The 12,454-nt window shown below is 43.8% G+C and overlaps 1 protein-coding gene across 3 annotated transcripts in view; it reads left to right on the top strand.

Moving 5' to 3' along the window:
• The window catches only part of LOC115203804 (zinc finger FYVE domain-containing protein 16), a 53,528-nt gene that overhangs the window by 27,791 nt on the left and 13,283 nt on the right, over positions 1-12,454 (top strand). For 2 of the 3 annotated variants that reach the window (XM_029768812.1, XM_029768814.1), the window contains 2 exons: positions 11,315-11,491; positions 12,142-12,281. In XM_029768812.1, coding sequence (XP_029624672.1) covers positions 11,315-11,491; positions 12,142-12,281 — 317 coding nt within the window. The remainder of the gene's footprint in view (positions 1-11,314; positions 11,492-12,141; positions 12,282-12,454) is intronic. The other variant, XM_029768813.1, reaches the window with a different exon arrangement.

The following is a 12,454-nucleotide window of genomic DNA, read 5'->3' as shown; positions in this document are numbered from 1 at the left end:
TGAGAATGACAAACACATTAATTTACACAAAGTTTGCTGCTTCAGTGTCTTTAGATATTTTTGTCAGCTGTTACTATGGAATACTGAAGTATAATTACAAGCATTTCATAAGTGTGAAAGGCTTTTATTGACAATTACATGAAGTTGATGCAAAGAGTCAATATTTGCAGTTTTTCAAGACCTCTGCAATCTGCCCTGGCGTGCTGTCAATTAACTTCTGAGCCACATCCTGACTGATGGCAGCCCATTCTTCCATAATCAATGCTTGGAGTTTGTCAGAATTTGTGGGTTTTTGTTTGTCCACCCGCCTCTTGAGGATTGACCACAAGTTCTCAATGGGATTAAGGTCTGGAGAGTTTCCTGGCCATGGACCCAAAATATCGATGTTTTGTTCCTCGAGCCACTTAGTTATCACTTTTGCCTTATGGCAAAGTGCTCCATCATGCTGGAAAAGGCATTGTTCGTCACCAAACTGTTCCTGGATGGTTGGGAGAAGTTCCTCTCGGAGGATGTGTTGGTACCATTCTTTATTCATGGCTGTGTTCTTAGGCAAACTTGTGAGTGATCCCACTCCCTTGGCTGAGAAGCAACCCAACACATGAATGGTCTCAGGATGCTTTACTGTTGGCATGACACAGGACTGATGGTAGCGCTCACCTTGTCTTCTCCGGACAATCTTTTTTTCCGGATGCCCCAAACAATCAGAAAGGGGATTCATCGGAGAAAATTACTTTACCCCAGTCCTCAGCAGTCCAATCCCTGTACCTTTTGCAGAATATCAGTCTGTCCCTGATGCTTTTTCCTGGAGAGAAGTGGCTTCTTTGCTGCCCTTCTTGACACCAGGCCATCCTCCAAAAGTCTTTGCCTCACTGTGTGTGCAGATGCACTCACACCTGCCTGCTGCCATTCCTGAGCAAGCTCTGTATTGGTGGTGCCCCGATCCCGCAGCTGAATCAACTTTAGGAGACGGTCCTGGCGCTTGCTGGACTTTCTTGGGCGCCCTGAAGCCTTCTTCACAACAATTGAACCGCTCTCCTTGAAGTTCTTGATGATCCGATAAATGGTTGATTTAGGTGCAATCTTATTGGAAGCAATATCCTTGCCTGTGAAGCCCTTTTTGTGCAAAGCAATGAGGAAGGCAGGTAACCATGGTTGACAGAGGATGAACAATGATTCCATGCGCCACCGTCCTTTTGAAGCTTCCAGTCTGTTATTCAAATTCAATCAGCATGACAGAGTGATCTCCAGCCTTGTCCTCATCAACACTCACACCTGTGTTAACGAGAGAATCACTGACATGATGTCAGCTGGTCCTTTTGTGGCAGGGCTGAAATGCAGTGGAAATGTTTTGGGGGATTCAGTTCATTTGCATGGCAAAGAGGGACTTTGCAATTAATTGCAATTCATCTGATCACTTTTCATAACATTCTGGAGTATATGCAAATTGCCATCATACAAACTGAGGCAGCAGACTTTGTGAAAATTAATATTTGTGTCATTCTCAAAATTTTTGGCCACGACTATAGGGCTTGACATTAACCTGTTTATCCACTTCACCTTCAGACAAGGAGGTGACTGAAAATTGTTGTTTGATGCAAGAAACCAAATAAAATGCATTATTATCCTCAGACCATTTACAGAGAATCAGACAAATTATGCTACCCTCTGGCTATTAGCTACTTAATTTATTCAAGCCTGTCTCAAAACACAACACTTCCCATTTTAAGGCAAAGGTCTTTACCTGACTTGCTTTTGAAAGATGTCTAGAAATGTACACATTTTGCGCTTTTGTAAGAAGCAATCACTCCTCTATTGCTGACTACAAGTGATCTGTAACTGGACTAATAACTAGCAAAGGATATGAACAAAATGTGCACACTTGGCTGCATGCAGCTTTCGCTTCGATCTCAAAACAAGCTAATCTACTCACGACTGATCATGCTGTAAACACAGTCCAAATCAAAGTAAATGGCACAGATCCATATATGGCAATGGTCTATTTGCATACAGTACCAGTCAAAAGTTTGGCGCCACCTACTCATTCAAGGGTTTTTCTTTTATTTTTACTATTTTATACATCGTAGAATAATAGGGAAGACATCAAAACAAATATGGAGTACATGTAGAAACCAGAAAAGTGTTAAACAAATCAGAATATATTTTAGATTCTACAAAGTAGCCACCCTTTGACTTGATTTTATTGAACCATTTTATTTAACTAGGCAGGTCAGTTAAGAACAAATTCTTATTTACAATGAAGGCCTAGGAACAGTGGGTTAACTGCCTTGTTCAGGGGCAGAACGACTGATTTTTTTTTTTTACCTTGTCAGCTCAGGGATTCGATCCACCAACCTTTCGGTTACTGGCCCAACACTCTAACCACTGCCGCCCTTGATGACAGCTTTGCAGAGAATGCAAAGAGTGTGCGAAGCTGTCATCAAGGCAATGGGTGGCTACTTCAAAGAATCTCAAATATAAAAAAAAAAATCTATTTTGATTTAACACTTTTTTTGGTTACTACATGATTCCATATATTATTTCATAGTTTTGATGTCTTCGCTAATATTCTACAATGTAGAAAATAGAAAAAATAAAGAAAAACCCTTGAATGAGTAGGTGTCCTAAAACTTTTGACTGGCACTGTATATACTGAACAAGAATATAGATCTAACATGCAACAGTTTCAAAGATTTTACTGAATAACAGCTTATATAATAAAGTCAGTACATTTAAAGAAATTCATTAGGCCCTAATCTATGGATTTGCAGCTGTTGGTCACAGATACTGTACCTTTTTTTTAAGAAGCAGTTGGGTGTGTGGATCAGAAAACCAGTCAGTATCTGGTGTGACCACCATTTGCCTCATGCAGCGCTGCACAGCTCCTTCGCATAGAGTTGATCAGGCTGTTTACAGTGGCCTGTGGAATGCTGTCCCACTCTTCAATGGCTGTGTGAAGTTGCTGGATATTGGCGGGAACTGGAACACGCTGTTGTACACGTCGATCCAGAGAATCCCAAACATGCTCAATGGGTGACATGTCTTGAGTATGCAGGCGATGGAAGAACTGGGTCATTTTCAGCTTCCAGGAATCGTGGACAGATCCTTGCGACATGGGGCCGTGCATTATCATGCTGAGACATGAGGTGATGGCGGCAGATGAATGGCATTACAATGAGCCTCAGGATCTCATCACAGAATCTCTCTAGTTGTCCGTAGCTTATGCCTGCCCATACTCCGCCGCCACCATGGGGCACTCTATTAATAACGTTGACTTCAGTAAACTGCTCGCCTCCACGTTGCCATACACGTGGTCTGCGGTTGTGCGCCCGGTTGGACGTATTGCCAAATTCTCTAAAACTACCTTGGTAGAGAAATGTACATGAAAATATCTGGCAACACCTCTGGTGGACATTCCTGCAGTCAGCATGCCAATTGCACGCTCCCTCAACTGAGTCATCTGATGCATTATGTTTTAGCGTGGCCTTTTGTTGTCCCTGGCTCAAGGTGCATCTATGTAATGATCATGCTTTTAATCAGATTCTTGATATGCCACACCTGTCAGGTGGAATGATTATTTTTAGCGAAGGAGAAATACTCACTAACAGGGATGTAAACAAATTTGTACACTCAATTTGATAGAAATAAGCTTTTTGTGTGTATGGAACATTTCTGGGATCATTTATTTCAGTTCATGAAACATGGGACCAACCCTTTACATGTTGTGTTTATATTTTTGTTCAGTGTAGATCTACTGCAGCTCTGATTGGTTATTCTGCACCGGTCTGTGTAGAGTATGGGCTGAGTCATGCATGTCAATGCAATAGAATCCTACTCCGCTCCGTTCTGCCTACAACAAAATCTTTGCGTAGTTAGTTTTGGATACCAAGTCTTGCGTAGTTCGTTTTTGTTTGGGTACGTTGCATTGAAAGTGGCCAATATTGCGCTGATTTGATCACAATTGCCACAGTGAAGGGAAACATTGATAGTGTTAACTAACAGGGAAAACCGTATAAAGCTGAGTGAAGTTCAATCTCGTGCTTCTCTCCATGGGCAGATATTTATTCTGACAGTCCTAGGGGAGCTTCCGCGGCAGTCTCGGGGCTACTGCGCACCCGCTCAGCTTAGAAGGAACGTTGGTTGCTGTCCTCTAGGCTGCATCCCAATGGGCTCTGGTCAAAAGTAGTGCACTATAGAGAATGGGGTGCCATTTGAGACAGTCTAAGGCTCTATCTAGAGCAGCACATGACTGATGAATAGCACTTTGTTAACTGGTAGTTGTGCTTGTTTGTGGCTTGGTCACAGTGTAGACTAATGAGTGGCATAAGGTTGTCTGAAAATGTCACTAGTTGTCAAATCCGTGTTTCCTCAATTCCCCTCAAAGCTCTCATTGGAGGAGAGGATCCAAGGTCCCTCCCTCAGACTTCATCTAATTGACCTTCCAAGGACGGAGGAAGCAAGGACTTGACAGCTAGTGAAGTTTTTAGACACAGTCTAAGGGGGATCTGTAAATTAGCCAATTTATCCTTGAGATCTATCTTAAGTTAGAGTTGAGTGCCTGAAGTGCTTTCTTTCACAGCCTGCGTGAACGTGTCTCCTTTGTGTGTGTGTGTGTGTGTGTGTGTGTGTGTGTGTGTGTGGGACTGTGTAAAAGCGTACGACCAGCTTGTGTAACTATTTCACCGGTCTCTATGCGTGTGCTTTTCCCCATGCTCCTGTCATTTTCCACCAGGCACGTACACAGATAGGGGTCTACCTGTGCCCGAGCACCTGCCCCTTTGCCCTCCCAGTTGCCAACTGCACTTTTGGATGGTGATATATAATTTGTATTTGTTTGTATCCAGTTTTTGTCATTGATGTTCTAAACCCACTGCCCCCAAGTCATCGTCACGTCGTCAAGTTCGCCAACCCCTCGTGGACCCGGTTGTGCCTTCCCTGTACAGAGATTGCGGGTGCCCAAGGATTCAAACATGCATGGCTCGAAATGCGGTCCCTGGTTGAGCAAGCTACCTAGTTTAAATGTCAACAGTACTGCCACAGCAGCACAACACTTGGTTTACATCAATATTTAGTCTGGTTGGCTGATAGCCTACGCGCAGCAGCACTTCATCACTTATTTCCTTATAGAATCATAGCCGCGAGAAGGGTGCTGGAGGTGCTGCAGCACACCTGGTAAATTGAAATAAATTTGCTGAAGTTATTGAACAGGCAGCAGTAATTCTATAATTCAGAATAGCCTACTACAACATAAGTAGGCCTGTAATTTAGCCACAGAGGATCAATAGCTTCTTTTAAATAATTGCCTAGCTGTGGATTGTGTGCAGCCCAATAACAAGGCATAGCCTACAGTGGGGAACGTGCAGCAAATCTGTCAGTGAACAGCATGGAGACAAAACAGGCCGTTCGCAATATTTCAAATACAATCACGGTAACACACCGGCTGGAAAGCAAATGGCTCCCGCTGAAAAGAGAAGACTTATCTGTCTGCAGTAGACTACCAAAATATTTGATCAACTTCCAAATAGGCCTATTGAGCGAACATTGTTTTACAAGAGAAAGGTAGGTTCATGGCACGAGCGCAACGGCAATCGCCAGCGATTGACCACCGCATCACAGGGTGAGTCAGTGAAATTGGAATGCTTTTTTAGGAATATAATTTCCTCCTCATATTGTGCAATATGTGTGTCATGGGGGGGTGCCCTTTTTTCATTTTGAGCACCTGCCACCTGAAAGGTCTGTGCAAAGCCCTTCTGCTCTCCTGAACAACGACTTTGGCCTTCCACTGAGCTGCACATAGAAACACAATGACTAGAACATCCATCCCCATTGAAAATAATGCTTTCTTATTTATCTGCCGATGGTGGTGTTGCTAGGAGGCCAGGGTATCCTGTCTCGCGTAGTGCCACTCTAGGCAACTAAATGAGTGATTTCTGTTATTGGTGAGGGGTGATAAATCAGGTGGAAAAGAGAAGTGTTTCTGTTCTATGTATTCAATTTCTATGGTTCTGCTTCCCTGGTCACGTGAATGACTTTCTCCTTTCCAGAAACAGAGCTGAGGTTAGACAATATGACTGGTGCAGAGAAAGGGGCGGAGATGGAGCTATGTAGTTATGGCTGGAAGGAGTCAAGATGTTAGTGTGTGTCCTTAACTGTGTGTGTGGGACAGGAGCCACCTGACGCAGTGAGCATGTGATGCGCGCACACACTGCACATTGACTCCAACTCTGGCACGGGCACACATGTCTAGGGACAGGCTGGGTTGACTATTTTCGTCCCCTTGTCTGCTGTGTGTGTGTGTGAGGGAGAGAAAGAAAAGGGGCCATCCACTTTGATTGGGACTGAGGGCAGGAGCAGAGTGATGCGATGCTCCATCCATCCATCCCTCCCTCCTCCTCCATTACTCTCCCCATCGCTCTCATCAGTGTGGGGAGCAGTCTGTGAGGCTCACTGTACACCTCCCCTGCCTGCCTGGAGTCTTCTCCCAGCTGGGCTGTTAGCTGCACAGAGCTAGCTTCAGTCAAGTTAGCATAGGCTAGCATCTACTGTAATATGGCTAATATACTTTGCTTCAGTTAGGCTAATACAGCCCATTTACATTCAGCCAACAAGGGCTAACGTCGGTAAGGCTAAGTAGGGGACCTACTTAGCGTGACCAAGGGGACCTACAGAGCTCCGAGTTTGGAGGAGTGAAAGCAAGGTAAGATGGGACACCCTCTGAATTTTTAAAAGAGAAGAACAAGAAGCCTGGGGCTTCTAGCTCACACTGGTTTATCTGTTATGATCTGATTCTGTGTTCATGTTGTTGTGGTGCGCAACGCACACACACACACACACACACTGGATTAATTTCAGTTTATTTCTCTGTTGATCTGTATGGGCTTGTTAAGTGCTCCTAGAGGACACAGACTGCTGCGCTTTTTATGCCATGTCATTCTCTCCTCTCAGAAAGATCAAGGTGAATCTCTTAAACTCTCTCGTCAGTCTCTCTCTCTCTTTTGTTGTGCTATTTATCTGTTGTTGTGAGTAGTGCTCTTAACCCATGCTAATAGCCTAACTAGTGTCTGCGCTTGTGTGGCTTCATTCACGTGTGTGTGTGTGTGTGTGTGTGTGTGTGTGTGTGTGTGTCGTGCAGGTAGTCTCACGGACTGTGTTAGCTCGGGCCTGTCCAACCAGGCCAATAAAGATGATATGGTGTTTAATCAATATGATGAAGGCCAGAGCCCAGTCAGCACTTCTCACTCACACACACACACAGCAGCTAGCGGACGAAGCACGGCATCGGGTGTTCCGTTAGATTAGTGGTGTCAAACTCATTTTGCCCCTTGGGCCACATTTGGTCTACAGTGATGTCCGCAGGGCTGCATTAGGAAATGTGTTATATTTCAATGCCGTCAAAATTTGCAAAAGAGTCCTCTATCCATTGTTTTGGGAATTATCGATACTCCCTGACTGTCTAGCTTTAAAGGGATACTTCGGGATTTTGACAATGAGGCCCTTTTATCTACTTCCCCAGAGTCAGATGAAATCGCAGGTACCATTTTTATGAGACTGTGTCCCGTATGAAGAAAGTTAGAGGGTTTCGCAAAGCGAACGCTAACTAGGGCAATGACTGGAAGTATATGTGTATCTGCTAGCATGCCTGGCCTGATCTGAGTTAGGCCACCACTCGCTTTCCTGGAATCAACTCCCCAACTCTTTCTCTCTCGCGCTCTCCATCCATATCCCATTCTCTCACTCTCTTGTTCTCTCACTTCCTCGCTCACTCTTGCCCAATTTACAATAACAGAGTCAAACTGAACCATAGTGTGCTGACCCTGTTTTAATTTCACATCGTCTTCTCCAGCACAGTTCCAGTAACTATGGTGGATGCAGAACCAGGGCAGTACAGCTTGGCTTGGTTTTTCTCAGTCGTGTGAGGATAGCTCACATTTTAAATGTGATGCAGGGCTTCCATCTGTCCACACTAGATTGCTGTATAGATATTGGAGTGTCTGTTAAACGTGAGGCTTGGCCAAGAGAGCTGGCGGAACAGTTGTTTCGATTACTTTTCACCATTATGTTTAATTAGGCTATATACAATAAATGCTGTTAGGACATGGCAAACATTCCGTGAAATACAGAACATGCATATGTCCTGTCCAGATGTGTCTACAGCTGTTATGTGCAATGTCTCAGTGTGTGTGTTTTGTGGGTGTGTGTGATGTTGTAATATTCTATCATATTTACTATAGCCTATTGTTTATGCATATTGTTTGTGTTGAAACTGTACACGCGGCCTTAAAATGCAGTTAGGCCTACGGTAACAAAATTGGCTCCAACGTTTGAGCTACCGGTATGGTAGGCATACCTACATTATTTTTGGTTGTTTTTACATTAAAAAATATCCCCAATTTCGTGGTATCCGATTGGTAGTTAGTCTTGTCCCATTGCTGCAACTCCCGTACGGACTTGGGAGAGGCGAAGGTCGAGAGCCATGTGTCCTCCGAAACAACCCAGCCAAGCCACACTGCTTCTTGAAACAATGCCCGCTTAACCCGGAAGGCAACCGCGCCAATGTGTCGGAGGAAACACTGTACACCTGGCGACTGTGTCAGCGTGCACTGCGCCCGGCCCGCCACAGGAGTCACTAGTGCGCGATGGGACAAGGACATCCGTGCCGGCCAAACCCTCCCCTAACCCGGACGACGCTGGGCTAATTGTGCGCCGCCAAGTGCAGAGAGGGGGCTTCAGCAAATGTAAAAAATGCACCTTCTGCTACCATTTCTGTCAAGCCGTCTACGCATACAGTTTGACGTATAGGTTAGATAAATCCAACGTATGCACTACAACTGCCTCTCCAACACAACGCTGCAAGGCAAATGCAGCGTTCCATTGGAAAGGAATGTACTTCTGGTGTACCAAAATGCAATGACGCTGTGTTTTTTTTTATATTATGCTGTGGCTATATTTGGATACAATGTAGGCTAGCCTATGTGTTTTTAACCAGCAATTTATTTTGTGAAAAGCCAGATTTTATTTTTTTATTTTTTTTATTGTCCTACTGTATGTTGGCTGTTGATTTTATTTATTTATTTCATTATCATAACATTCCTATGTTAACAAAGAAGGCCTAGATTGTACAGAGCCTTTGGAAAGTATTTCTTACCCGTTGACTTTTTCCACATTTTGTTATGTTACAGCCTTATTCTAAAATTGATTAAATAAAACAAAATCCTCAGCAATCTACGCACAATACCCCATAACGCTTTTTCATTAACATTTTTTTTTGCCATTTTTAGCAAATGTATAAAATAAAAATGTATATAAATTAGTATTCAAACCTTTTGCTATAACACTCAAAATTGAGCTCAGGTGCATCCTGTTTCCATTGATCATCCTTGAGATGTTTCTACAACTTGATTGAGTCCACCTGTGGTAAATTCAATTGATTGGACATGATTTGGGAAGGCACACACCTGTCTATATAAGGTCCCAAAGTTGACAGTGCATGTCAGAGCAAAAACCAAGCCATGAAGTCGAAGGAATTGTCAGTAGAGCTCCGAGACAGGATTGTGTCAGCACAGATCTGGGGAAGGGTACCAAAACATTTCTGCAGCATTGAAGGTCCCCAAGAACACAATGGTCTCCATCATTCTTAGATGGAAGAAGTTTGGAACCACCAAGACTTTTCCTAGAGCTGGCCAATCTGAGCAACTGGGGAGAAGGGCCTTGGTCAGGGAGGTGACCAAGAGCCCGATGGTCACTCTGACAGAGCTTCAGAGTTCCTCTGTGTAGATGGGAGAACCTTCCAGAAGTACAACCATCTCTGCAGCACTCCACCAATCAGGCCTTTATGGTAGAGTGGAAGCCACTCCTCAGTAAAAGGCACATGACAGCCCGCTTGGCGTTTGCCAAAAGACACCTAAAGACTCTCAGACCATGAGAAACAAGATTCTCTGGTCTGATTGAACTCTTTGGCCTGAATGCCAAGCGTCACGTCTGGAGGAAATCTGGAACCATCCCTAAGGTGGAGCATGGTGGTGGCAGCATCATGCTTTGGGGGTGTTTTTCAGGGACTGGGAGACTAGTCTGGATCAAGGCAAAGATGAACGGAGCAAAGTACACAGATCCTTGATTAAAAACCTGCTCAGGACCTCCGACTGGGGTGAAGGTTCACTTTCCAACAGGACAACAACACTAAGCACACAGCCAAGACAACCCAGGAGTGTCTGGGCCCTTGAGTGGCCCAGCCAGAGCCTGTACTTGAACTCGATTAAACATCTCTGGAGAGACCTGAAAATAGCTGTGCAGCAACACTCCCCATCCAACCTGACAGAGCTTGAGAGGATCTGTAGAGAAGAATGGGAGAAACTCCTCAAATACAGGTGGTTCCAAGTTTGTAGCGTCATACCCAATACAACTGGAGGCAGTAATTGCTGCGAAAGGTGCTTCAACAAAGTACTGAGTAAAGGGTCTGAATATTTATGTAAATGTAAAATATAGATTAGCAAACATTTCTAAAAAACAGTTTTTGCTTTGTCATTGGGGTATTGTGTGTAGCTTGATGAGGAAAAAAACAATTGAATCAATTTTAGAATACGCCTGTAACCTAACAAAGTGTGGAAAAAGTCAAGGTGTCTGAATACTTTCCGAAGGCACTGTACCTAAATAAAGTGGTTTGTTCAGTTGAACCGGTTCTATTTCTGCCTCGGTGTTTCAGGCTGTTTCCAATGACACAAATACACATTTTAAAACGAGACCTTGCGAGATTATCAATGACTTTATATTGCTTTAGTGTTATTATATTTTTATGAGAATGAATGTAATAAGTAAATATTAAATGTCATGTATAATACACTTTCGAAAGGCACATGATTCTGTCCTATGGTTTTATATGCATTATTATAAACTGGGTGGTTCGAGCCCTGAATGCTGATTGGCTGAAAGCCATGGTATATCAGACCATATACCACGGGTATGACAACATGTATTTTTACTGCTCTGATTAATTACTTTGGTAACCAGTTTATAATAGCAATAAGGCATCTCGGGGTTTGTGGTGTATTGCCAATATACCACGGCTAAGGGCTGTATCTAGGCACTCTGGGTTGTGATGTGCTTAAGAACAGCCCTTAGCCATGGTGTATTGGCCATTTACCACACCCCCTCGGGGCTTATTGCTTAAAAATGACACTTTAAAGAAATACCGGGTTACCCGGGGAAAAAGTGCTTTTATTCTAAGAGTGGAACATTTGTAAAATACCCATGTTTGTATGCCAACTCTCCTTATCTCTCACTCACTCTTTACCTGCCTCATCTCTCTCTCCTCCCCCTCTAGCCCAGGCGCTGGAGCGTATGATGAGTCCGACAGGTCCGAGCCCCAACCCCAACGTCCCGTCAGAGTACTGCAGCACCATCCCCCCTCTGCAGCAGGCCCGAGCTGCAGGCACCCTCAACTCCCCTCCGCCCACCGTCATGGTGCCCGTCTCCGTGCTCAAAACCCCCGGCAGCGACGGTACTTATGCACCCCTTGAACTAGTATCAAGGGTTGCTGTTGTATAATGGTGTTCCCAAAAGTGATAAACATCCTCTTGCTCTCCATTGGATAGCTTAGCCAGCCACCGTTTGGCTACAATGAAAGATTTAGATTTTTGTTATCATTTCCATTTTTCCCAGATTTCCTGTTTTATTTTCGCTTGTTTCTCATTTGTATTCAGTGTTTCCCCTAGCATTTTGCCATGGCTTAACGCTGTCTTATGCTATCTGAGTGACTCAAAAATTCTAACAAATTCAATGGGGGGCCCCATGTCATGACATTTTTGGAATTTTAGATTCTCCCTGACTCAAGTCTTTTTATTTTGTTAATTGTTTGTTCTCAAAGATCTTATTTAAAAATAATAGCTCCATTATCTTTTCGACATACTTTATATTTGGTTTAATTTAACACTGACAACGTTTTACCATCCCTAAAATGATTTCCCCCAAAAATCGTATCATATATATTTTTTTAGCATAGTTTTGGGGAGTGGCGGCAGTGATTTTAGCAGCGGCGGCTAATTTAATATAGGGAAACACTGGTATAAATTTAGCACTCTAAACAACACTTAAAATAGGGAAGTGGGGAAAATGACAGAAGTCCCTGTCCCTGTGTGGTGGATGTGTCAGGTTGTCCTCGTGAGCAGAAGCGTGTGTGGTTTGCAGATGGCATCTTGCCCAACGGAGAGGTGGCCGACACCACCAGGCTATCTGTGACCGGCAGGAGGAGTTCCCAGGAGTCCAGCCCTGTCACACCAGACCCCCCTACGGTGAGAGGAGGAACTCTATATATATATATATATATATATATATATACACACACACACACACACACACACACACGGTAAGAGGCACCTACTCTTTCAAGGGTTTTTCTTTATTTTTATTATTTTCTACATTGTAGAATAGTAGTGAAGACATCAAAACTATGAAATAACACATA

The sequence above is a fragment of the Salmo trutta genome, chromosome 12, assembly GCF_901001165.1.
Source record: "Salmo trutta chromosome 12, fSalTru1.1, whole genome shotgun sequence".
In the NCBI taxonomy this organism is placed as follows: Eukaryota; Metazoa; Chordata; class Actinopteri; order Salmoniformes; family Salmonidae; genus Salmo; species Salmo trutta.
This window is presented reverse-complemented; position numbering and strand designations above follow the sequence as displayed.